This window comes from Quercus lobata, chromosome 8, assembly GCF_001633185.2.
Source record: "Quercus lobata isolate SW786 chromosome 8, ValleyOak3.0 Primary Assembly, whole genome shotgun sequence".
NCBI classification, from domain to species: domain Eukaryota; kingdom Viridiplantae; phylum Streptophyta; class Magnoliopsida; order Fagales; family Fagaceae; genus Quercus; species Quercus lobata.
Genome location: NC_044911.1, coordinates 59,213,731 through 59,240,272, shown reverse-complemented (window position 1 = coordinate 59,240,272; position 26,542 = coordinate 59,213,731). Strand labels below are relative to the sequence as shown.

Below are 26,542 nucleotides of genomic sequence, written 5' to 3'. Positions count from 1 at the left end.
GACTGAAATGGCCCGAAATTTTTTCAAAGTAAAATAGGAATACCCTGGATAAAATTCCTGGAGTCGCCACTGGCTCAGCCGGTCTAACTAGTAAACCTATGAATTAGTACCTAAGTCTCCAATTGTTTAATTAGGCCATTTATATAATTGAACTTATAAAACCCAATAAATTTTTTATTTTATTTTTATCACAACCTATGCAACTCGAACATGTTGTTTTCAACCCGTCAGTTTGTAGTCTTAAACAAAATCGCCTTTAGGGATTCGTTGGAACATTGTTTTCTAGACTTGAATCATAATGAAAACAAAATATTTTATAATGAGGTTGGTGTTATAAAATATTTTATACTCTATGTTTAATCAACTAATATGCATCACTTCATTCTCCAAAAAAAAAAAAAACTAATATGCATCACTAGCATATTCAATACAACAACTAAACTTTCTTTGCCAATGCATAGGAAGAGAGAATTGACAATGTGGAGGTGCATACGAATGCTGGGAGAAGGAGGTTAGCTGCAGCAAATCCCTTACTTAGATAGTTGTTGAAATGATCGTTTGATTTATCAATTAAGTGTGACTCTACATCTATGCTAGCACCAAGTCCTGCTGCTGCTGCACTGAGTAATAAGTACGATATAACCTGCTAAAGCGATTCAAGGTCAAACTCTAAAATCAAAATATAACAAAGTTGTTACATGGGGCTTTTTTATTTTTTTTTCTTTTGCTAAAATAGTAGTTATTATCGGCCACTCTTCGAAAGTTTATTACTAAGAGTAGGAAATTCTTTCAAATTGGTATAGAAGAAAACTTAATCCATTGATCAAACAATAAGTTATGATGTTTCCTCTTTCTCTTTTGCAAATGTGAAACTTGAAATGCGTAATGCCGACTTAAAAAAAATTAAAAATGGAAGCTATTTAAACACAAAATAAGCCTAAAAAATCGAACAATTCCATGCCAAAATGAAATTGGTACCATAACAATATGATGATTGTACCTTGTCACCATAAAATTCAAATATAATGAATTTGTGGCTCTCCATCACGATTTGGAAGATTACAAATGCAATTGTTTGCAAAATGGTACATCCAATGCCAATGATGCTTGCAGCAAACATGTAGCTGCAATTTAACATGAAAAGTTAAATTGTTAATTTTGTTTTAGTAATCATTCCTGTTTTTTTCATTGGAATGTATATTTCAATACCGGCTATTATTTGTGTGCCAATTTATAATAATAGGAAAGGAGGAAGTTGAACCCTGATTTTTCTAATAAATAAGAACAACTTTGTGTTACAACACTCTTCTTCTCAACAAAAAATAAAATAAAACAGTTACAACACTCTTGATTATATATGTACATTTTTAATACCAAATAAATTTACCAAGTCTTCATCACATAGTTTTAAACAATATCAAATTATCAATTCTAATTCTAATAATACACATTCTTAATATCATTATTATAGTATCCTATAAATTTATGATGGATCAAAGCTTAATATAATAGGACTATAGGAGAGCTTAATAACATTTATTTCAGCTTGTATATAGTCTTTATCGTTTGAGTGTGAAAGAGAGATGCCCCTTGACTGAAATAATTCCAAGATGAAATACTTTCTTCTTCTTATTTGAGAAAGAAAATACTTTCAATTAAGTGTATGCTATTATAATAATAAAAAATGAATAAAATGAATAAATTAAATAAATTTATTAGCACAGTAAATGATATCGTTTCATGATAGAATCAATATATTATTATATTATCATTAAAAGTAAATGGTAGAGTATAAATCGTCTACGTATAGAGCCAAAAAAAAAAAAAAACCTAATATTATCAACAACAAAAAAATAATAATTACTGTAAAACTAAATTAATAATGGACCATGGTAATCGAATTATAAAAATAATAATAATAATGGCCATGCTAGTTTCTCAAAAAAAAATAATAATAATAATAATGGCCATGGTAAAGATAATAGCTAAACCTAAATCTGCATAATTACTAGTGCTATAGGCTATAGCCTTTAACGATATATAGTACTAGAGCAATAATGGTGATATAAATGAATTTTTCAGTGCTTACCTGTAGCTTTTAATCTTCAAGAAGAAATAATCTCGGCCATTTTCTTTATGGGTATTACCATTGTTAAGAAGGATTACGAATGATAGTAATAGGAAAAGTAAAGATATGCCCCTCAACAAAAGAACAGCAATTATATGAGATTTTGATAGTTCCATCTTCGGCTAATTAAAGCTGTTCTTCTATGCTATGAAATTGGGACCAAAATATAGTTCTCATATTTATATAGGAGTTCTCGATCTTGAAATGTAATTCACAGTGATCACTAGGTCAAACTCGAGGAGTCCCCTACAATTTTACAAACCAATGAAAAATACAATTATTTTTAGTTTAAAGCCGGCACTTGATAACAACTCGAAAAAATAATTCCCCCACTTGGTTTCTGCCTTCGTTAGCCTTTTTTTTTTTTTACTATAGAAAATTCATTTATCTGGCACGAATCTCTTTCGACTGTTTCAAATGCCTGGACTCAGTTTAGTTTTCTTCTTGTGAGCCGCAATGGTTTGACTTTATTAAAAAAAGAAAAAGAGTTTGAATTAGAATATTGATTTGTGGGAACAAGTGAATTTCTACCAAAATCATGGCTTTGACCAGATCATGAATTAATGAGTCTATGAATTCTCAAAAATCAAATAGATTCTCAAAAAAAGAAGGGAGAATTCTAAAACAGAGTGACTTATTGCATGATTTTTACAATTAGTCTTTTTTATTCGTCGGCTTTTTTAAAAAAGTGATGTTCATCGGCAGATGAAAGGGTTAACCAGGTTTGGGTACATTTAATAGCTAAGTCAACTTTATTAGCCACTAGTACTATTTCTGTGAGCATGGCTTGATGAAAATTCATATATAAACTAATTTTTTTAAAATATTATTAAAACAAAATTATATATTGAATAAATAGTGATAATAAATTTAAAAATTACTTTAAGTTCTAATTGTTTAGAGTTTGAACTTTATCAGTGTTTATCTAAAATTCTCTTCTTGTGAGCTGCAATGGTTTGACTTTTTTAAAAAAGAAAAAGAGTTTGAATTGGACATATTAATTTGTGGGAACAAGTGAATTTCTACCAAAATCATGGCTTTGTCTAGATCATGAATTAATGAGTCTATGAATTCTCAAAAATCAAATAGATTCTCAAAAAAAGAAGGGAGAATTCTAAAATAGAGTGACTTATAATTGCATGATTGTTACAATTAGTCATTTTTATTCATCGGCTTTTTTAAAAAAGTGATGGTCATCGGCATATGAAAGGGTTAACGAGGTTTGGGTAAATTTACATTTAATAGCTAAGTCAACTATATTAGCCACTATTACTATTCATGTGCGATGCATGGCTTGATAAAGATTCATATGTAAACTAGTTTTTTTTTAATATTATTAAATCAAAATTATATATTGAATAAATAGTAATAATAAATTAAAAAATAATTAAAAATTGCTTTAAGTTCTAATTGTTTAGAGTTTGGACTTTATCAATGTTTATCTACTTTTATATTTGAAAATTTTCTTTGTATTTTGTGTTAATTTCTTGGTATGAACTATAGAATGAATTTGATCATTCCTATTTGAGTTATGTTTAATCTATGCTCTTCCCAGAATACAAACAATAATAAACAAAATAGTTTTTCAATACAATTTTTTTCCTAGTAATTGTCTAATTAAAAAAATCAACACACTCACAAATGTGTGTGTGTGTGTGTGTGTGTGTGTGTGTGTTGTCCAGTTAATGGGTTGCCCTTAAGAGGAGTAAAAAAAAATAATAATAATAACAAATGTCCTTAAAACATTTGTTTACAAAATCCATCTTTTTTATCATTCTCAAAAAAATAAAAATAAAACAAAATTAAACCAAAAAAAAAAAAAAAAAGACTTAATCTTCTTTATAAAAATAGGCAAACTTTAAATCTTCATCGCCCATAAATCATTTTTTTTTTTTAAAGAATAGAGTGAAACTTTATCCACACCTGCTAAAATAAATGTAATACAGTAATAGTATGACCTAATTGTTATTTATTTATTTGGTTATAGAAAAGTATGACCTAATTGAGCTGGTATTTCATGCGTCAAGCGCATGAGACCAGCCTCTCATAAGTAGGTGGACCCCACACATTATAGAAAAGTATGACCCAATTGAGCTGGTATCTCATGCATCAAGCGCATGAGACCAGCCTGTCACAAGCAAGTGGGCTCCACATATTATAAAAAAGTATGAACCAATTGAGCTAGTATCTCGTGCGTCAAGTGCATGAGACCAGCCTCTCAGGTGGGTTCCACACGTTATAAAAAAGTATGAACCAATTGAGCTAGTATCTAATGCACTTAGTACATGAGAGATTTTTCCGACCCAATCATATTTGACAGAAACATGCACGTCCACTAATATACCTGATGAGAAGCAATAGTTTAATCGAATGTCCCCTAAGAGCAAGGACGGACCCAAGTGGGGGCCTAAGAACCCCCTAAATACTTTTAATTTTTTTTTTAGTTTTTATATATTTCATTTTTGTAGTTGGGTCCCCCCTCCTAAAATTTTAGACCCCTTCTTCTCAATAAGCCTAGTTAGTCTCACCCAAATAGCAACTATCCACCCAAATAGCAACTATCCAACCTAAAAACTTAATAAAAACAATAAAATATTCACAATGGTGATTATATTTTAGCAAAATAAAAAATAAAAAACTATTTTGCCACCAAAGAATCAAAAAATCATGTGTTAATGGAGAAAATAAAGCTAAATTTTTTACAACTACAGTAAACTAGTATAAATACTAGTTGACTGTAGCAAGTTATTAAAAATAAAATACAATATTTTATTAAAATATTATATCTCTTCTTTCAATTAAAAAACTCAAATTCTCTCTCTTCCTTTATTATTTTAATGAGTTGTTTATATTATTTTAAATGAAGAGATAAAAAATAAAAAAATAAAAATAAAAATAGAACATTTGATATTAGGTGCATTGTCAAGTGAGGTGGTAAAATATATAAAATAAATTTTTGATATGCTAAAAGCTAAAATTTTTAGTATCATCACTATGAATACTCTAACTTCAACACACACATAAAAAAATCCTAGCCAACCTAGTATTAAAAAAAAAATAAACATTACTTTGTTTTTGTTTTTGTCTTTGTTGGTAAATTATTGCATCTTAATGTGTTTAGAAACAAAATTTTTGTGTATTTTGAGTTTTTTAATACTATATGGATGCTTGTTTCGAGTTTTTTTTTCTTTATACTCTAGCCTCTGTTAGCTTAAAATTCTAAGTTCATCCCTGCCAAAGAGACAAGAAGCAATAGTTTTACTTTGGAAAAAAAATACTTCATATATTAAATACTATTACTACTATATATATATATATATATTGTTACTACTTACTACGTTTCAATCTAGTCCCGCTAGTGGTTTCTACTTTACTAGTAAAGTTTCTGAAAGTTGAATAAGAGGTTTGGGGTTTAATCCTCACCTACACCAAAATATGATTGATGTCTTGGTCTCTATAAGTTAAAGCTTAAAACCCTCTCAAAAAAAAAAAAAAAAAAAAATTTTTGAGTTCGTCCAAATTGAATTGTTTCAAGGGTGAGATTTGGGTCTAATGTCCAGTTGCACTAAACTCGTTGAGATTATAAAACATGTTCACTTTTGAACACATATCACCATCTTAACGAGTCTAGTACACTACATGCACTGGACCTAAGCATCACCCTTGTTTCAATTTACTTCTTTTCGTTTTTAATTTGCTTCAATGTTATTTACTTCAATGTTATTCTAAGCTCTAACCATCAAAATTGATTCTCAAAAAAAAAAAAACCATCAAAATTGAAACTTAACCCATCAAATTATTAGCGGCTTCACATCATTACATTGGCCCAGCCCAAATCGCTCACTCTCTTGCTCTTTGTCAACCCTCCTAAATATATTTGATCATGAACTTTGATGGATCAATGCACCCGGCCGAAGCTAAAAGCATATGAGCCCATTGGCTTCCAATTCTTTCTTAAATTTCAAGCACAAACCACTGAGGAATAGGCCCAAGTTGTAAAGTAGCAACAAGTCGCGGCAGCAGCTGCCCCCAACCATGTTTAAGTTCCTAGAGATCCAACTTCGGTCTCACTTGAGCACTTTCGTAAACTAGCTATGTGAGGTACTACTGATCCATTTGAGTCTAAAGCATGGATTAAGAAAATAAAGAAGCTCTTCACTATCACAGATTGGCTCAGCCGGTCTAACTAGTAAACCTGTGAATTAGTACCTAAGTCTCCAATTGTTTAATTAGGCCATTTATATAATTGAACTTATAAAACCCAATGAATTTTTTATTTTATTTTTAGGCAAAAAGCACATTTTATTCCCTACATTTTCAGGCGATTTCCATTTTAGTCCCAACATTTTATTTTTTCCGTTTTTAGTCACTGTCTTGAAAAACGCTTCTCATTTTTGTCTCTGCCGTTACATCAAAGATGGAAAATGCACACATGACAAACGGCAAAATTAAAAAATATTAAAAATATTTTATTTTATTTTAAAATAAAATAAAATTTTAGTTATTAATAATTTTAAAATAAAAATATTAAAAATTTTAGTTAAAAATATTTGTTCTTCATGTTCTTCCCCCAAGAACATGATTGCCCAGAAATTCAAGATTTTTTTCTTTTTTATTTCATTTTCTTATCATCCAAACAAGCAAAAACATATACAAAACTATGATCAAACTTAGATACTCTGACACAATCAACTAACAACTATCCAAAAAAAAAATTCAAACATTTGTCCTTAATTTATATTTTTGGAAAAATAAAATTTTAAACTAAATATTACTAACTTAATGAGAATATAAAAAGGGGTAGCTTTGTGAAAAACAAGGGGAGAAGTAGAAAAAAAATGGAGGCAGCAGAGGCAAAGTACTTCTCCAAGGACTTCGAATGGGATGAACTCAGAGCAGAGGTCGAAAACGACCCATCATTTCGCTACCACTTGCTCCCTTACGAATCTTCAACAATTCCCTCTTCAGAAACAACAACAAGAGCAACAACAGCAAAAGAAGAAGATTCAACGGCAAATTCTTCAAGGTTCTCAAGCTTTCATCAAATTCCCCTTCGAATTTTCTTTTGTGGGTCTTCTTTCATTTTTCTTTATGTTCATTATTGGGTGTTTGGTTGCCGAGAAAGCTCAGGAAATGTCAGTAAACCAAAAGGAAATTGGGTTTTTGAGTTTGGTGGGTGGGTGATATAGAAGGAGGCTTGTGTCATTCAAATGAATTGGGTTTCTGGAATTTGTTGTGTTCATGGTTTAGTGTGAAGTGATTTGGGGGTTTATGGTGTGGATTTTGGAAGCTAAATTTTTTTTTTTTTCGTTGAGCAATATTGATATGCATTTGGCTGATGGTGTTGTCAGTTGTTCTTCCTTTTTTTTCTTTTCTTTTTTTCAGATCGTTGTTAGTTGATTATGTTAGAGTATCTGAGTTTGATCATGGTTTTGTATATGTTTTTGCTTCTTTGGATGCTAAGAAAATGAAATAAAAGGAGAAGAAATTCTTAAATTTCTGGGCAATCATGTTCTTGGGGAAGAACATGAAGAACAAATATTTTTAACTAAAATTTTTAATATTTTTATTTTAAAATTATTCATAACTAAAATTTTATTTTATTTTAAAATAAAATAAAATATTTTTAATATTTTTTAATTCTGCCATTTGTCATGTGTGCATTTTCCGTCTTTGATGTAACGGTAGGGACAAAAATGAGAAGCATTTTTCAGGATAGGGACTAAAAGTGGTAAAAATAAAATGTAGAGACTAAAATGGGAATCGCCTAAAAATGTAGGGACTAAAATGTGCTTTTTGCCTTATTTTTATCACAACCTATGCAACTCGAACATGTTGTTTTCAACCCATCAATTTGTAGTCTTAAACAAAATCGCCTTTAGGGATTCGTTGGAACATTGTTTTCTAAACTTGAATCATAATGAAAACAAAATATTTTATAATGAGGTTGGTGTTAGATTTTTTTTTTTTTTTTAAAGTAAAAATAGAGTTTGAGGTTTAAACTCATATCATTAATCCATGGGACTAAAGTAGCTAGCAACATAAGTAGGAGTTTGAGATATGCTTTTATTTCTAGAATTTTAAGACATGTAATGTAATAAGATTTTAATTAGCAAATACTTAGATACAGTTTTATCAGATATTTTTATTTTATGTTTTCTAGTATTCCTACTTAGAGTTATGAAACCCCAAGTTTGAATTATATTAGTTGGCCAGTTTTTAAACTTAATTTTAATTACTAATTTAAATATGCTTATTTTTTTAATTTACATATTTATTTTATGATTCCTAAAAAAATATTTTTATATTTATTTAATTTTTTATTTTCATTTAATCCTACAATTCAACTAGTGACCCAATTATTAAACCAATAACCTAACCTTTACATTAGATTAACATTCTTATCCAAATTTTAATAACAATGTATGCATCGTGTTTTGGATCAAATTTTAAAGGGAATAATGCTATATACTATATAGCATTATAAGTCGAGTCTTTACTCTTTACACATAAATATTATAAGTTGAGTAACAAATTTTTTTTTTTAAATTAATTCATTTTATAGTTTAAAATACAAATTGTTTAAAAGTTTATTTAATATAATATCTATAATATTAAATATAAGAAATAAAATTTTTACTGTAAAATAAAATCTCTCCATAAAAGACAATATAGTGAGATAATTAGTATTTAACTCTACATAGTGGATTGGTAAGACGATATGATCTCTGTAATCTAACAAATTAGAGGCTAATCAACTTAAAAGATTAAAGTGAGACATGACACCAGTTAGAAAAAGCCAAAAAAAAAAAAAAAAAAAGTAGGTCCCTCTTATTCGCAGGATATACAGTAATTATTAGTGTTAAAACTGAAATTTGTGGAAAGAGTCCTCATGGGCCTCTCATTTTACTACACCTTTACAGGAAGAAATTAAAGCCTTTCTTATTTTTTTATGTTCCTTAATTACATGACAAGAGCTACATCCACAGATATATTTGCAGGCTACTGGTCTATCTCAGTCAAAGTTCGTGGGCGAATATAATTAGAACACGTATATAATTAACTAATAATAATTAATTATAGTCTAATTTAATTTGTTTGCTTAGTGGCATCCAATTAGTTGAGTAAGTGCACTCCCAAGTCTCCAAATGCTACCTGCTGGTACGGAGAGTTCACCGAAATCAGATTCCACAAAAACATCACAAAGTTACTTTGAAATTAAGACAACATTTTTTAAAAACCATTTTTTTTATAATTCATTTATTACATGAATTCGAGGTTATATATATATATATATATATTTACCTCCATTTCATTTAAGTATCAATTCTTTTCCTAAATCATAAATGACAATATTATAATAAATGTTATATCCATAATATTTTTAGAATACTTTTACAACAAATATTCTTAAGTGGTAAGTTTTTATTACCTGCTACAAATGTGTAAAAAAAAAAAAATTTAATGATGAATTTAAATTAAAACTAATAATAATTTACCACTTAAGTTTTGTTATAAAAATATTATAAAAATAACATTTCTCTAATATTATTGTCTACTTAACTACAAACTTTAGACTCTTGGCAACCAATAGTTATATTTTATCTCTTTTAAATAAAAACAAATAGAATAAAGGTCTTGGATATGAGTATGACTCGTCATGGATGGCAATCAATCAATGGAAAGGAATGTCTAAAATTGAGTGGAGATATATAATATCACTCTTCAATAATATATATATATATATATATATGCTTACTAACGAGGACATGTGCATTATTTAGATGGAGGGAGTACAGTTTTTGTAATACAATGCGAAACTTGATTGTTATTCTTGAAAGCCATTTACACATAGCTAGTTGATGTGGTATAACATGGCTCGCTCTAGTATCAACTAATACAACTTAGGTGCATAGAAGCAGAATCTGTAACATACAATAATAACAATTATTCCACAAAACCTAAGTTTTACAAGAACACTAAGCTATCAGGCAAAAGAATAGAAAAAACCTCACAAAAGAGAGGTTTATTATTAACAACTTAATAATTACCACCTCCTTCTAAAGAAAATTGATATTTTCCAATACAACTAAACTTTCTTTGGCAGTGCGTAGGAAGAGAGAATTGACAATATCGCCGTGCATACGAATGCAGGAAGAAGGAGGTTATCTGCTGCAAATCCCTTACTTAGGTAGTTGATGAAAGGATCGTTTGATGTCTTTATGTATGGCCTTAAATCTCCGCTAGCACCAATTCCTGCAGCTGCCGCACTAAGTAATAGATATGATATAGCCTGCCAAAGCGATTCAAGGTAAAACTCTAAAATTGAAATATAACAAAGTTGTTATATGGGTCTTTTTTTTGTCTTTAGTAACAACTATTATTATTAGACCATGGGTGGCCTTATAAATGGCGAAAGTCAGTCACTCTTCGAAAGTTTAGTACTAGTAGTAGGAGATTCTTTCAAATTGGTATAGAAGAAAACTTTATCCTTTGATCAAACAAAAAGTTATAATGTTTCCTTTTTCTCTTTTGGAAATGTGAAACTTGAAATAGTAACAATGCCAATTTAAAAAAAAAATAAAAATAAAAATGGGAGCTATTTAAACACAAAATAAGCCTAAAAATTCTAACAGTTCCATGCCAAAATGAAATTAGTATGATAACAATTTGATTATTGTACCTTGTCACCATAAAATTCAAATATAACGTATTTATCGCTCTTCATTATGATTTGGAAGATTACAAATACAATTATTTGCAAGACGGTATATCTAATGCTGTTGATGCTTGCACCAAACATGTAGCTGCAATTTAACATGAAAAATTAAATTGTTAATTTTGTTTTAGTAACCATTCCTATTTTTGCATTGAAATGCATATTTCCATATTGTGTGCCAGTTTAGAATTACTACTAATTGATGTATATATTTGAAAATTTGATCATTACAATAATAAAGAATGGAGATTTGAATCCTAGTTTTCCTAATAAATAAGAGCAAGTTGTAACCTTGAGTTACAACACTCTTGGTTATATATGTATATTTCTAATAAAAAATAAATTTACCTAAGTCTTCATCACATAGTTATTTATTTATTTATTCTTCGCATGGTTTTAAACATTATCAATTCAAATTTTAATAATACACCTTCTTAATATCATTATAATAGTATCCTATAAATTTATGATGGATCAAAGCTTAATATAATAGGACTATGGGATCCCATATATTTTAGAAATCTTGGTGTAAAAATGCATGTTGCATGTTATCCTACACACAATACATTCTCTTAAATAATGTGAAACAATTACCTTTTTTTTTTTTTTTTGAGAAACAAACACACACACACAAGAAAGAGAGAAAGGAATTTTAATATAAAAACACACCACAACTCTACTCTCCCTTAAAAATTACCATGGCTTTTGAGTATCAATTCACTTCTTTTCGTTTTTAATTTGCTTCAATGTTATTCTAACCATCAAAATTGAAACTTAACCAACCCATCAAATTATTGGCGGCTTCAACAACATTACATAGGCCCAGCCCAAATTGCTCCCTCCCTTGCTCTTTGTCAACCCTCCTAAAATATTTGATAATGAACTTTGATGGATCAACGCACCCGGCCCAAGCTAAATTCTTACGAGCCCATTGGCATCCAGTTCTTTCTTAAATTTCAGGCTGGAAACCACTGAGCTATAGGCCCAAGTTGTAAAGTAGCAACAAGTCGCGGCAGCAGCTGCCCCTAAACCATGTTTAAGTTCCTAGAGATCCAACTTTGATTTCACTTGAGCACTTTCGTAAGCTAGCTAGGGCCACCTATGTGAGGTACTACTGTTCTATTTGAGGCTAAAGCATGGATTAAGAAAATAAAGAAGCACTTCACTACCATAGATTGGCTCGGCCGGGCTAACTCGTAAACTTGTGAATTAGTACCTAAGTCGGTCCAGTTGTTTAATTAGACCATTTACACAATTAAACCGGTAAAATCCAATAATAAAAAAAAAAATTTATCACAACCTATTCTACTCGAACATGTTGTTTTCACTCATCAGTTCGTAGTTTTAAACAAAATCACCTTTATAGATTCATTGGAACACTATTTTCTAAACTTGAATCATAATGAAAACAAAATATTTTATAATGAGGTTGGTGTTAGAATTTTTTAGTAAAGATAGAGTTTCAAGTTTAAACTATATTATTAATCAATGGGACTAAAGTAGCTAGTTACATAAGTAGGAGTTTGAGATATGCGTTTTATTCCTAGTCACATATTTTTATTTTATGTTTTCTAGTACTCTTACTTGTGAAACCTCAAATTTGAATTATATTAATTGGCTAGTTTTTAAACTTATTTTTACTTACTAATTTAAAGTATGCTTATTTTATTAATTTACATATTTATTTTATGATTTTTAAAAATATTTTTATATTTATTTAATTTTTTTATTTTCATTTAACCCTACAGTTCGACTGGTGACCCTATTATTTAACCAATAACCTAACTTTTACATTGGATTAACATCCATGTCCAAATTTAATAACTATGTATACATCGTGTCTTGGGATCAAATTTTAAGGGGAATAATGCTATATACTATATAGTTATATGACACTCTAGCTGACTAGGCTAAGTTGCTTAGGTACGAACCAATAAATGATCTTTACTCTTTACACATAAATATTATAAGTTGAGTAACAATTTTTTTTTATTTGAAGTTAATTCATTTTATAGTTTAAAATACAAATTGTTTAAAATTTTATATAATATAATATCTATAATATTAAATATAAAAAATAAAATTTTTGCCTTAAAATAAATTCTCTCCATAAAAGACAAATATAGTGAGATAATTAGTATTTAACTCTACAAAGTGGATTTGTAAGACAATATGATCTTTGTAATCTAACAAATTAGAGGCTAATCAATTTAAAGATTAAAGTGAGACATGACACAAATTAGAAAAAGCAAAAAAAAAGTAGGACCCTCTTATTAGTAGGATATAGAGTAATTATTAGTGTTAAAACTGAAATTTGTGGAAAAAGTCCTCATGGGCCTCTCATCTTAGTATCTTACCACACCTTCACAGGAAGAAATTAAAGCCTTTTTTTTTTAATGTTCCTTAATTACATGACAAGAGCTACATCCACATAATTTGCAGACTACTGGTCTATCTCAGTCAAAGTTCGTGGGCGAATATAATTATAACACGTATATAATTAACTAATAATTAATTATAATCTAATTTAATTTGTTTGCTTAGTGGCATCCAATAAGTTGAGTAAGTGGTAAGGTCCGACACTCCCAAGTCCCAAGTCTCCAAATGCTGCCTGGTGCCTGCTGGTACGGATAGTTCACCAAAATCAGATTCCACACAAAAATTATCACAAAGTTACTTTGAAATTAAGACAACATTTGTTAAAACCTTTTTTTTTAATATTCGGTTCATTTAGGATAAATTATGTATTTGATCCCTATTCTATACATTATATTTCAATTTGGTTTTTAACCTTTTAATTATATCAATTTGGCCCATAACCTTTCGATACCGTGTCAATTAAGTCTCTGCCATTATTTTTTAGATGAAAATTGATGACACGTTTATGGCCAAAATAAAAAATTAACTTTGGTTGATGTGGAAATACACTAAAATTTGATTTTAGTCATTTGTCATGTCATCAATTTTCATCCAAGATATAACGACAGAAATTAAATTACGGTGCTGAAAAGTTAGGAACTAAATTAACACAATTGAAATATTTGGGACCAAATTGAAATATGGTGTAAAGAATAGAAACCAAATATGTAGTTTACAAATTCATTTATTACAACACGTCAGAGAGGTTTTATTTTTAAATTTTTTTTATTTCTTTTTTACCTCCATTCCATTCAAGTATCTGAATCTTTTCCTAAATCATAAATTACAATATTATGATAAATGTTATACTTACAATATTTTCACAGTACTTTCATAACAAATATTCTTAAGTGATAAGCTATTACTGTCTATTACAAGTGTGTAAAAAAAATTATTTTAGTGATGAGTTTAAATTAGAACTAATAATAATTTATCACTTAGACTTTATTGTAAAATTATTGTGAATATAACATTTCTCTAATATTATTTTCTACTTAACTACAAACTTTAGACTCTTGGCAACCAATAGTTATATTTTTTCTCTTTTAAATAAAAACAAATAAAATAAAGGTCTTGGATATGAGTATGACTCTCATGGATGGAAATCAATATTGGAATGAGATGTCTAAAATTGAGTGGAGATTTATAATATCACTCTTCAAGAAGATATATGCTTACTAATGATGGCATTCCAAGATTAAAATTGCTTTCCACTTTTTAGTTTGTTTGGTTAAGCTTATTTTCCTTAATTTATTTTGTTTAACATATAAGCTATGCTAAAGTTGTAGTTCTACTTAAAAAATTAAGATTTTTTAAACTTATACATAAGCTTGACAATTTTAACCTATAAATTTAACCTAAAACAACAGACCCTACAACTCTACAAACTACTACATATATATGTGACTTACCATAAACATATTTCGCTTTAAGACTTAAAAGCACACGTTACTTATCGAGAAAGTGGATTAAAATGAACGATCTTTTAGCTAGATATAGATTTTATCCCAATGGCCTCTTTGATTTGATTGCAAATTATGTCTTTTTCAAATCAAAAATTGAAGATGTGATGCCCCAACATTATAAGATGATAACATCCAAGCAATATATTGGCTCAATTGATTGAGCCAAAAAATCATCTATGGCTCTTCGAATGTAAAATAATTTAAGTTTAAGCAGAACTACATCTCTCTCTCTCTCTCTCTCTCTCTCTCTCTCTAACTTTTGTAAAAGCTACATTTGTTTCCTTGTTATTGGATTGGTCTTCTCTCTCACTTTTATAAAGGCTATGTTTCTTGGTCATTGAGGCTGGTCAAACATTTCTTTCTCTCTCTTTCTCTCTGCATATGAAGACCATGGATGGATATATATTGGAATTAGTGACATGACACAGAACTAGCTAGGAAGCTATGGGTTTGAATGAAAATTAGTGCTTCATTACGCAATCTTCCATTTACATTGTTGTTGCATTAGATGATAAAAATCAACCATGCACCCAATGCAATCTTAGAGATTACATGAGCGCATGAGAAGAGACAAAGCCATGCAATTTCCCAGTGATATACATGCAACATGCCTGTAAGATAATATTATTAATTAAATAATGATTAGTGAAAGGAAAGGGAAAAATGATTTCCACAATGCTTGACCACTACAGATTATAGACACGGAAAAATTGGGTTCCACCTCATCCCTAAGAACACTATGTTTGGCATTTTTGTGGTTCAAATTTTCTCTTTATTTTTTCTTCCCCTAAAGTGGGACAAAATGAAGAATGAACTAGTGTTTTTCCCAAAAAAAGAAGGGGGGAAAAACATTAGTGGTTAATTACCTCAACCCTGCTGCTACTTTTATTATCAACAACTTATCATCACTATTTCTAACAAAAGAAATATTTGGTGTACTATAAAGTTACACTTTTTTTTTATTAAACTATAAAGTTATACTTGGGGTATTATAAATCTTACAATGAAACAGTTTTTGTTGATGTGAGTGCTGAATTATTAAGATATATGCATCACTTAGATTCACCATGGGAATTTAGATGCACACATGGAATACCACACATTATATTTGATATCATTACATGTAAACCATATTAATTAATTTGTAATATTAATTGACAAATAAAATTTCTCTTTTCCGTTCATGCATAATGTTCTACTTTATACTCTACCAAGTTATCAACTTCAATATATTATGTATCTGTGCACGCCGGAAATGAAATTATTGGGCCTAATTTCACTTGGGCTCACAACTTATTTATGAGGTGGGTTTTGAGATTTCCTACTTTGGGTCGCTCTCGGCATAGAGACTCAAAGTGATATTCCTTCTCTCTCTCTCTCTCTCTTGTTTTTTCTCCTTGTTTCTAAACCCCCCTTTCTTCCCTAACTTCTACTATTTATAACTCTAAATTAGTGGGGAGGTCATGATTACTGCCATTGTTAGTGCAATCAAAGGTCCAATATTATCTGTCGTAAGTGGGTGTTTAGGTGAGAGTGGAATGCTGAGATTATGGCTTTGCAACTTGGTTCCAACTCAAGCTAATACGCCCAACAGTGATGTTTCCTGAGAATTGCCGAGCACCCTATGGAACGTTTGGATAAAAGACTTTCTTAGTTGTTTGGGAAATTTATACTGAGCATCGGTTAGGGGACGAGATTAAAACTCGCAGTTTATGAAGGTAGTTTAAAGCAGAGATTTGAAAAATGGGGCCGTGCTATTGGGCCTGAACCCAGGGCCCAATTAGGTCTGGGTACCCGGTGCCATACAGTATCAATTTATTTTTATTTTAAATGTTGGTTAGTCTTTTAAATAAAATAATATTTTTATTAACACATTTACTATTAATAATAGGAAAATGCTAACAAATGTCCTTAGAGTAATGATTAATTATCTATTTAAAAAAAAGTTTTTATAAGAAAAAAAAACAATTAATATTTTGACAATTTTTTCCATTTTCAATTAAAATTGTGTCAAAACTTTCCTAAGATAAATTATTAATTATTACCTTAATAACACCCGTTAGCATGACTCTTAATAATATTTTAATTACAGTCACTGTGCGCAAGTACAACACTATCACCGAACGTAGAGGTTATAATTAATGATATTGACAATATCACCATTGCTATTACAAAATCATCATCATGATCTTTAATATGAATTCAAGAGACCATGTAAACCTAGTCCATCTATACTTAAAACGGATTAATTATATATCCTTTATCCCATCCTGACAAACATTATCCCTATGCATGAATTTTTTTTTTTTTTTTTTTTTTTTTTGAGGGTGACTGTGCATGAATATTAATTGTGAAGTACTTCACCGTCAATATTCATGTTTCCAACTGCAACCATATTAATATTAAGACTTTTTCCCTATGCGCATTGCGCAGTAGACATTGGATAGATTATTCACATAAATCAAATAGGAACCCAAGGCAAACACCATCAACAACGTGTTTCACACAATGAATTCCAAATCCGAAAAGAAAAGGATATTGAGTCAGAAGACTCAGAACATACAGTTAAGCATGATACTTTACAGTCCAATTATAGTTTTTCCTTTGCTTTAATTTGGTGCATGCAATATATATATTTTCCTAGTCAGGATTCTAGAAATGATCAAGAATCTACCACGTATATGATTGAGCACATGTGGAAGAACGTGAGGCCAGAGAACCAAGAAGAGCATAGATTGGAATCAAAGGGAGAGAAAGAGAGATTGGAAGGACGTCACAAAAGAGAAAGCTGCCATGGAAACAGAGAGAACATCTTCACGCCTATACATGTGGGCATCAACAACAATACATTACATTGATACACACATAATAAACAGCTTGGAATTCCGCGCTGAGACTTTCTTCTTCTTCTCCTTCTATTTCTCTTTTTCCCAACTTCTTTTACTTCTTTTTATCTCATTCCCAATCGACAATTTCGGGATCCAATCCTATCAGAACTCTCTATGACCAACCAACAAACAAAACCATCTTCACTGTAGAGAGAGAGAGAGAGATATGCTTTTTTGACAATACTGTGATTGCTTTATTCCGTGTTAGTACTTAGTAAACAACTACCCTTGGTTATTGCAAAAGCAAATCCACAGCAGATTCCATTCTCTTAAAAAATAATAATCCCATTAGAATTACAATAATGGCATAATAATAATCATAATAAGCAATAATGACAAATTGGACTTAGGTGAAGAAGGAATTTTTTTTTGTTCTTGTTAAGCTTTTGACTCCTTTGGTTCGGTCTTAGGTTAGCTTCCTTACAAGTTACAATTGAGAATCCCTATTGGTGTCTTTGCATGGTTTTAAGTGGGATTTTGTCGTTTCTTTAACTACCTCTTTTACATTTCTACCACTCTCATTTCACATACAACAAACAAGTACGAACTCTTATTTGGTCAAAATTTCTTATAATTAGATCATCATTCCAGTGATCCAGTCTCTTCACACAAAACAACAAAATAATTACCTCTCATAATTTTAATTAAAAATTATTACGAAACCCTCACGCACTTCCACACTTGGTCTAAAAGCATGGAGCACAACGTTATATTTACTCCAACTGTTTTTCTTGGGAGGATTAAAAATAACTAACCTCAGGTAAAATTCCAAAAATTATGAGACCAAGACATATATCTAGGAATTTGGAATTGCCTCAGAGATGATCAATAAAGAAACTGAGAGTTCTATTGATGTTGGTGAAGCAAGTCATCCATGACCACTTTCATGAGCATGAAAGATCAAGCAAAAAGCATTGAACCATTGAAAGCCAACCAGAAAAGGAAATTTTGAAAACTGTATTAGCTTATAATAGAATAATGAAGTAATTAATTGCATGTATAAGTGGTTCAACTCTTTTTCTAAGGGTATTTATCTGCATAATTTGTGTAGGACTATGACATTGTGGAGAGAGAGAGAGAGAGGGTTGCAGGGGGTGGGAGAGTCTTACACGTCATGAAAGCCAAAGCATGAGGACTGACTTCTTTGCCACTTTTTGGAAGATGGCTTTGGTTGGATCTCACTGACAGATTGGTACTCTATATGCCATGAATTTTTAATACAAATGCTGCTCAAGAATTAAATGAATGAGAGAATCTTCAACAATATGAACCACGAATTTTCAAATTAAATCTTCTCTTCAACATTCTAATTGGGAACAATAAGTCTTGGTGGCATACTAATATTCAAATTAATTAGTCAAATAAGTTCCACATAGTGGTAGTTATTTGGCTCAATATTATTCATCTCACAAGAACGAAACTAATAGTTCCTTTTCACAAAATAATAGGAAGGAGCGCACATCATAAGTTTAAAATCCAATAGATGCATTGTAACTTACCAATAAAAAATTATATATGTACAGAGAAAAAAGAAAAGCCAGGTGTAGAAAAGCCAAACGGACACATTTTCACATATCGTCTCAAGGAAAACCACTTAGTACACCGTGCATTTGATCAAGTTATGGCATTCTAGCCTTTCATGTCAGATACCAGACTCAATGAACACACTCCTACTTCTATAAACATAAGCATAAAAGACGAGAAAAAAAGTACACAACAGCAAGAAAATTTCAGACAAGAAGCCTACCATTTCTAAGTTGTTTGAGCAGATAACATGGAATAGATCAAGCCTTCCCATTTCACCTTCTTAGATTCTTTGTATTGGAAACTTGCCAAGTTAGGGTTGTTGAATGAAACTCTAAGACGACGATCAATACTCTTTAGTGGAACCTGTAGTAATTTAACCGGGAAAAATAAAAGGCAAAGATTTGGTGGGGTTTTGGAGATGAAAAACAAGATTAAAATCACAACATATGGCTGGTGGAAGAAGAAGTGAAACCAGACAGATCAGTCCATGCATTGCTACCTCCCCAGTATTGATCATTTCCAGAAGTACCCAAAGGGTTTCTTGACAAGTTCAATCCATGACTTTCTTCCATTTTCACTGAAGCTATCTGAGAAACCCCAGAATCCATTGGCTTAGACCGGAGCTGCCCAGCTATTCCTACATAGCTTGGCGGCTGAACATTTTCACCATCAAATTGGAATAACCCAATTGGTGGTTCCAAATTGGTCAAGAAAGGAAATTGCTGCACTTGTTGCATTCTCCACTGCTCAGAGAAGCCAGTTGATAAACCACCACCACCACTTGAACTATTACCAATTTGAAATTCAACATCTCCGCCACCACTACCACCACCTGTTGCTGCTACTGGATGCTGAAATCCCCCAAAATTTAAGCCAATGTCCCCAGAACCATAATCACTAAGATGATGCAAAGAGGGCAAAAAGGGCAACTGTGGTGGTGGAGGAGGGGGCATGTGGTTTAACATATCATTATTGCAATTGGAAGAAACTGTACTAGTGGAGCTAGACCCTGCTTGGTGACCTGTTGTAATAGGAGATTTTGATCTATTGCTTTTGCTTCTTTTGTTTCTTCTACAACCGCCCCCAACTGGCACGTTCCTTAGTGCACCTCCTCTAGTCCAATAGCGCCGACAGGTTTTGCAAAAGTGACGAGGCTGGGTGAGGCTATAGTTGTTGAAGTAGCAAAACTTAGTATTTGTTGATTCGCATCGAGGGCATTTGAGGGCTGCCTCAGGCTGCGGAATCTTGGCTAGCCGAGCTCTATCAGTCATGGAACCCGGCCTAATTGAGCTTGAGCCACCACCACCACCACCACCTCCGCCGCCACTTCCAATAGTTGGAAGTGGCGGCGGAGGTGGGAGTTGAGTATTCTCACTTCCACCTCCAGCAGGTTGATGAATATGATTTGGTTGCTGTAAAATTGAAAAGCTAAGAAAAATCAAAACACCTGGTATATTCAAGATATAAAAAAGGATATGGGAATATTTATCTTTTATTTTTAGCTTTTTTGATGAAGAAGCTAAGGAAAAAGAAAATTTTGGAAGAAAACCCTTACCTGATGCCAGTTAGGTGGATCCAGATAGACTGGTATGGATGAGAAAACCATGGCTCTTAATTAGAGCTTTCTCTTTTTCTAAAGGTTGATGGGGTTTCTTTTGGAGATGTTGGTGGAGAATCACATCAATAAGGGAGTGTAGTTGCAGAGAAAGAGAGAAAGAGAAAGAGATCAGAAGCAGACGGAAAGATAAAGGAGGGGCTTGTTTATTTATTTTGTTCTTTGTTCTCTCATCCCCCACTCTCTCTCTCTCTCTTTTTGTTTTATTAAAATTTTTAGGGTTTGAAGCGGAAGAATAAGTTTCTTAATCTTGAAGCTCCTTTTCTTTTCTTTTTTCCTTTTTTTAATGCTGTTTTACACTGCCCAAAAAAGATTACTGGCCATGCATGTAGAGAGAGAGAGAGAGAAACCCTAGTGAAAATTTATTTGAATAACTGAATTCTGAGGTTAAAAAAAATTAAAAATAAAATAAAACCAATTTGGAATTTAAAAGGAAAAAGTGAATGTTGGTGGAGTGGTCTTGAGTGGAAGTGTCACAATCAAATGTACCTTTGTTTCTTAGGTCTGTTCCTGGCAGAGTTCTTATTTTTGCATGGAAAATAAATTGGAATCTCTTTTCTTTTTTGTTGCGCCTTTACGTAGATTATTCAAAGGTAAAGATTTATACACACTTCACAATTTAGCATCTGGGATTAAATTAAATATACTACTTACCTAACATCAAAGGACAAAAAATAGGATGTTACAAGTTTATACCATCTGCAAAGAGTATTTGCTAAAAGTGAGAGAAAAAAGTGATGGAATGTTAGTGCTAGGAGTATTAAGCAAATTATACCTAGTCATTCACTCAACACACTTTGTCGTTTTTTATACCCTAAATAGTTTGTCATATGAAAAATGAAAGTCTAATCATAATTTTAAAATCAAGTACTGGTGCAAGAAATTAAATATGTGAAATGTTTTCAAAGTTAGTTATTAACATAAACGGAATTGTGCTCTTGTGCTAAACATGGCTCACCTTAATAAGAAAATATTTCTTTGTAACAGTTAGACATACCTAATCACTCATGTAATAACACAATAAATGAATGTCGTGTAATTCAATTTTATACCCTTTAATTAGAATTAGTCCCACCAAATTTCCATATGATATTCATTTAGGGTCCGTTTGTTTGGAGGGATGGAAATAGGGGCAGAGCCAAAAACTTTTGTTTGGGGGGGCCAATTTGTGTTGCTAATTTATTAATTTATACAAACTTTCATACACATACACAAACACATGCATCTATACACATACAAAAAAAAATTAGTATCTTTCATAATAAATCCTTAAAATTAAATGTTTCATAGAATTAAATTAATCTTTTACCATCTTCCATAGTGAAATCCTTACAATTTTCATTTTCAATATAAGTTACTAAATTGTCTACCGTTGTGAGTAAAAAAATTTCAATTGAATTAAAGAAGTGTTCAAAGACATAAATGATCCAAAATTTTAAGAAATACGAGAAAACATTTTACCATAATAAATGAATTTGAGAAACAATACATTCTCTATAACTACTAGACAAATTTGACAATTTTTTTAAGAACATTATTGGACCAACTCAAATAGCTGGGGGGGCAAGTCCCATTTTTGAGGGCTAATTATTAAAAAGCTCCGCCCCTGGATGGAAAAGTGGGAGGATAGAAAATGGTGGAAGAATATAAAAGATTTTATTTTCTCTCATTTTTGTTTGGTTGAGAATGGAAAAGTAGAATGATGGAAAAAATGAGTTTAAATAAATTTACTCATATACTTTTGTTAAAGAATGATGCTTAATTAAAATAAAAAGTGACAAATAACCACATAAAAAAAATCATCCAAATTTATTAAAAATAAAAATAATATCTGTTAGGTTCTAAGACTTTAGGAACTAAATATATTAGAACTTCAATGTATAATGTGTTGGCAAATCATAATTAAAACTTAGAGTCTAGATTTAGGCTGCTCAAAGTGTATTTATGTGTAAAATTAGAATCGAGTGAATTGCAGGACTTATTTGCTAAATCTGCAAGGCTCGATCGATCGAACCTCGTGCAGATTATTTTTTCTGCAGAATTTCCAACTCAGTCCAAGCCTGGTTTGACGTATAAGGTTTTATATTTTACTCCAAGTATAAAAGGAAAAATCCTAACTACGTTTTAGTTGTTGTTGATGTGTTGTGTGTTGAATCTCTTGTGAGATCTAGAGGTATTTACATTCATACACATTTAGAGTTATCAAGATTAATGTCAAGAACTTGGTGATCGTTTCAGTTGCTGCATAAAGAACTTAAAGAAGATTTGAAACCTTTGAGTAGAGTCTCAAAGTCACAAGTAGGAGAACTTATGGTTGCAGTAGATCAAGGAAAGAAAGTAGTCCGTGAACTCGGAGCTGTCATGTGGTCGTGGTAGTAAGTTTTCTACTCGAGGTAAAAATAAAATGTTAGTGGTCTAAGTCTTATTGTAAAAAACTTCAATTCTTTCATAGTGAATCTATTTTACCTTGAAGATAGCTAGGTTAAATCTTCCCCATGTTTTTTACCAGTTTGGTTTTCCTGAGTTATCATATCGTGTGTTCTTTTTATTTTCACATTACTTACATGATAGGATCTGAATGTGTTAACCTAAATCTGAATAATTTATCTAAGTAATCACTTGACTAAATAATTAAGTTAAACAACTTCTATTTTAAGGAATCTAAAAACGTACAATATCTCCAAAAAAAAAAAAAAAAGAGGCAATGTTACTGCCAAAAAAAAAAAAATGGCACCAAGCCCTAGAAAATCAAAAGAAACAAAAGAATAGGGAAAAAAGGGGGGGGGGGGGCAACGTACTGCTCAGTGGAAAAGAAAAAAATAAAGGTAACTTGAAGAATGTGCACATGGGCATTTTTGTCAATTAAGAAAAAAATCATTCCCACTCAGTTTTCTCTCTATTTTGGGGAGAAAACTTTTTGATGGGATCAGAGAGAAAACACCTGAGCCCCACCGTTTATTTTCCTTCCTCCCCACCTAACTAAACACACTTAAAAAAGTTTTTCTTCCTATTTTCTCAACAAAGTTTTCCATCTACCCTATTTCACCTCCAAACAAACATACCTTATTGAAGCTTTATACATGAGAACTCTTATTATTAACAAGAAATACTCTCTCCAACTTATAATTCTATCCATGTGTAAATGTATATATGTGCTTTAGCCCGATTGCAAAGTGTCGGCTTCAGAAGTTATGCATTTACGTCCACTTCCATATTTATATTACATGATTTTCCTAATTTGCATAACACTTCCCTCCCCCAAAAAATCCCTATCCTGCTGTCTCTTTCACTAGAATTAATCCCACCTTATTAATGCAACGAGGCGCCAAAAAGAGAAAAAATTGTTCCGTATATATATTAATTTGTTGGGGACTGCAAGATGCTACACTACCATGCTAATACTAATACTTGACTAATGTTATACAAACTGAACCTAAAAATAAAACAGACTAGCGTCTCAATCCTAACTTTTTTTTGTGGGGTTGCAGGAATGGGGGTTTCAATCACATTTCTTGATAATTTCATCAAGAAAGTGACTATCATAATGATTTTAATTTCATGAATGTTGCACTAGTGCCGAACTGTCAGAAATAGAAATGCCAGTTTGAAAGTTGAATAGGATGGCAATTGGCAATATTCATGGCACGCTGCTGAAAGCCTCTTCGAGGTACGTAAACATGTGTTCAAAGATAAGGATTCAAACAACGCACCCTCCTTATAAATGGATATATCGAGTTTGAGTAAATAATTAAATTTACTATTTTCTAAAAAAATTAAGTTTCTAGAATAATCAATAATTTATCATTATATCAAAATAAAATGTTATGGGTTCAAACTATTACCTCCTATTTAAAAGTTTCACGTGTTGAATTCCATTTAATAAGAGCAACTTAGGCCTACACATGAAAAAAAAAAATTAATTATTAAATTCATCATTTTTTAAAATTTTAAACTTTTGAAACATTGAATAGTTTATCATAACGATAGTTTGAGAAATTAGAATTGGATACCTCTAATTCTTAAGTTGAATAGTTTATCATAATGATAGTTTGAGAAATTTGAATTGGATACCTCTAATTCTTAAGTTGAATAGTAGAGTTTAAATAATGAGAAATTTAGATATAACTGATTATCACTGCTCGTACGAAAATTTTAGTGTGTTTATATTCAAATAAATATTAGTGCAAGCTTGAATTACAGATTCTCTCAGTCAACATAGGATTCTTGAAAACGAAGTCAATTGAAGTGACCTTACCATTTAAAAGCAAAATAATCTAAAAAGGTACAGTTAAAAAGTATGTTTACCAAAGTCAATTTAATGTGAAATTCTATTGGTAATTATCTAAAAAGATAACCAAATAAATGCTGAGTTTAAATCATTTTTATCTTTTATCATCTTTTTAATTAGTTTACTTTTATATATATAACTTTTTTTTAACCTCACTTTTTCTAATTCTGATGGCTTTATTTTTTCTAATTCTGATGGCTTTATTTAGCATTATACAACAAAGGTCATCGAAAAAGAAGTATACTTACACTATAACAAAATATATTAAGGGGGTGTTTGGTTCGCCATGATATTACATTACACCGTAATATCATGCTATTGTAATCTTACATTAACATAATCTTAATTAATATAAGAATACAACATTAAATTGTTTAAGAAGATGATGAAATTAAGGTAATGTGATATATTTTGTAATTTTAGATTATAATAATATTAGAAAAAATAAAATAAATCAAAAATTTTAATGACACATCATTATAATGTGCATCATATTAAGGGCACATTACAGCGAGCCAAACGCCCTCTAAATATATATATATATACTCTTATACTTGTTTATATCTATTATTTTACATCATTGTCCATAATTGATAAGAAAATATTTATTGTTTTAAGACATAAAAGTAAAAAAAGTTAAATGAGTATAAGAATATCATTGCCCTAAAAGATAATATACACAAATCATATTATAGATAGCCCTTTAAAAAAAAAAAAAAAACCCATGTTAGATAAATGCAATGAACTCTATTGTGGATAAGAATTGAATCATCTTTTTTTTTTCTTTGTTAGGCAATGTAACAATCATAAAACGATTGAGTCGGACTAGAAAATTCCGTGCATGGGTAGGTGATATGAATTCACTACTCATCACTAGGGCTACGAAAAAGAAAGAAGAGATGGCCACTAAATACTATGGCCAAGCCGCCGGATGCGTGGTGGACCGATAGAGTGGTCGACATCAGATGCTCGTGGTCGGGGCAACCCTCTTTACTTTTCCCATATTATGTACCACGTCAGATCACTACTAGGTCCCACACCCATGTATATATGCACCTTCCTGTCAATTTGCCAACCCACAATCTCTCTCTCTCTCTCTCTCGGTCGGTGAAAAAAGCAAGACTCACCAAGGGTCCCCACACGTACGAAACGTGAGGCTAAGATTTTGGCTTCAAGTTTTCATGGACTGAAGACGTGGATCAAGCTCTAGCAATGTGGATCAAATATTATGATCATTGATAAATGAGATTGTGTCCATTTGATTCCAGAAATGTACCCTGCATAGCGATAGTATATGTTAGCAATATACCATAATAGGATACATATGCGATTGATGCTTTATATAGTAGTGGATGATGATCTCACTTTTACCCAAAAAAATCAAAAACTAAAAGAATGGTAATTAATTATAGGATACATATATTAATATAAGGTGGGCACATATGTTGTTATTATTATGGTGCAAGATTTGTGTATGATTGGTTTTGATATGA

General features: G+C 30.9%; 2 protein-coding genes across 5 annotated transcripts; both read right to left on the bottom strand.

Moving 5' to 3' along the window:
- Window positions 1–436: 436 nt before the first annotated feature.
- Window positions 437–2,244, bottom strand: LOC115957150 (CASP-like protein 4D1). Its single transcript, XM_031075374.1, has 3 exons — window positions 2,090–2,244; window positions 1,001–1,124; window positions 437–643 (listed from the first exon to the last, which is right to left on the bottom strand). The coding sequence occupies exons 1-3, from the start codon at window positions 2,242–2,244 to the stop codon at window positions 437–439; spliced, it is 486 nt and encodes a 161-aa protein (XP_030931234.1).
- Window positions 2,245–19,161: 16,917 nt separating this feature from the next.
- On the bottom strand, window positions 19,162–20,946 carry LOC115954748 (dof zinc finger protein DOF3.6-like). Of its 4 annotated transcripts, none has more exons than XM_031072677.1 (3): window positions 20,702–20,946; window positions 19,646–20,558; window positions 19,162–19,509 (listed from the first exon to the last, which is right to left on the bottom strand). In XM_031072677.1, the coding sequence occupies exons 1-3, from the start codon at window positions 20,750–20,752 to the stop codon at window positions 19,490–19,492; spliced, it is 984 nt and encodes a 327-aa protein (XP_030928537.1). In that variant the 5' UTR covers window positions 20,753–20,946; the 3' UTR covers window positions 19,162–19,489. The 4 variants fall into 4 exon arrangements, with proteins under 4 accessions (XP_030928537.1, XP_030928538.1, XP_030928539.1 ...); XM_031072678.1 differs by having other exon boundaries at window positions 19,162–20,461; window positions 20,528–20,558; window positions 20,702–20,945; XM_031072679.1 differs by having other exon boundaries at window positions 19,162–20,452; window positions 20,528–20,558; window positions 20,702–20,945.
- Between the last annotated feature and the right edge of the window lie 5,596 nt (window positions 20,947–26,542).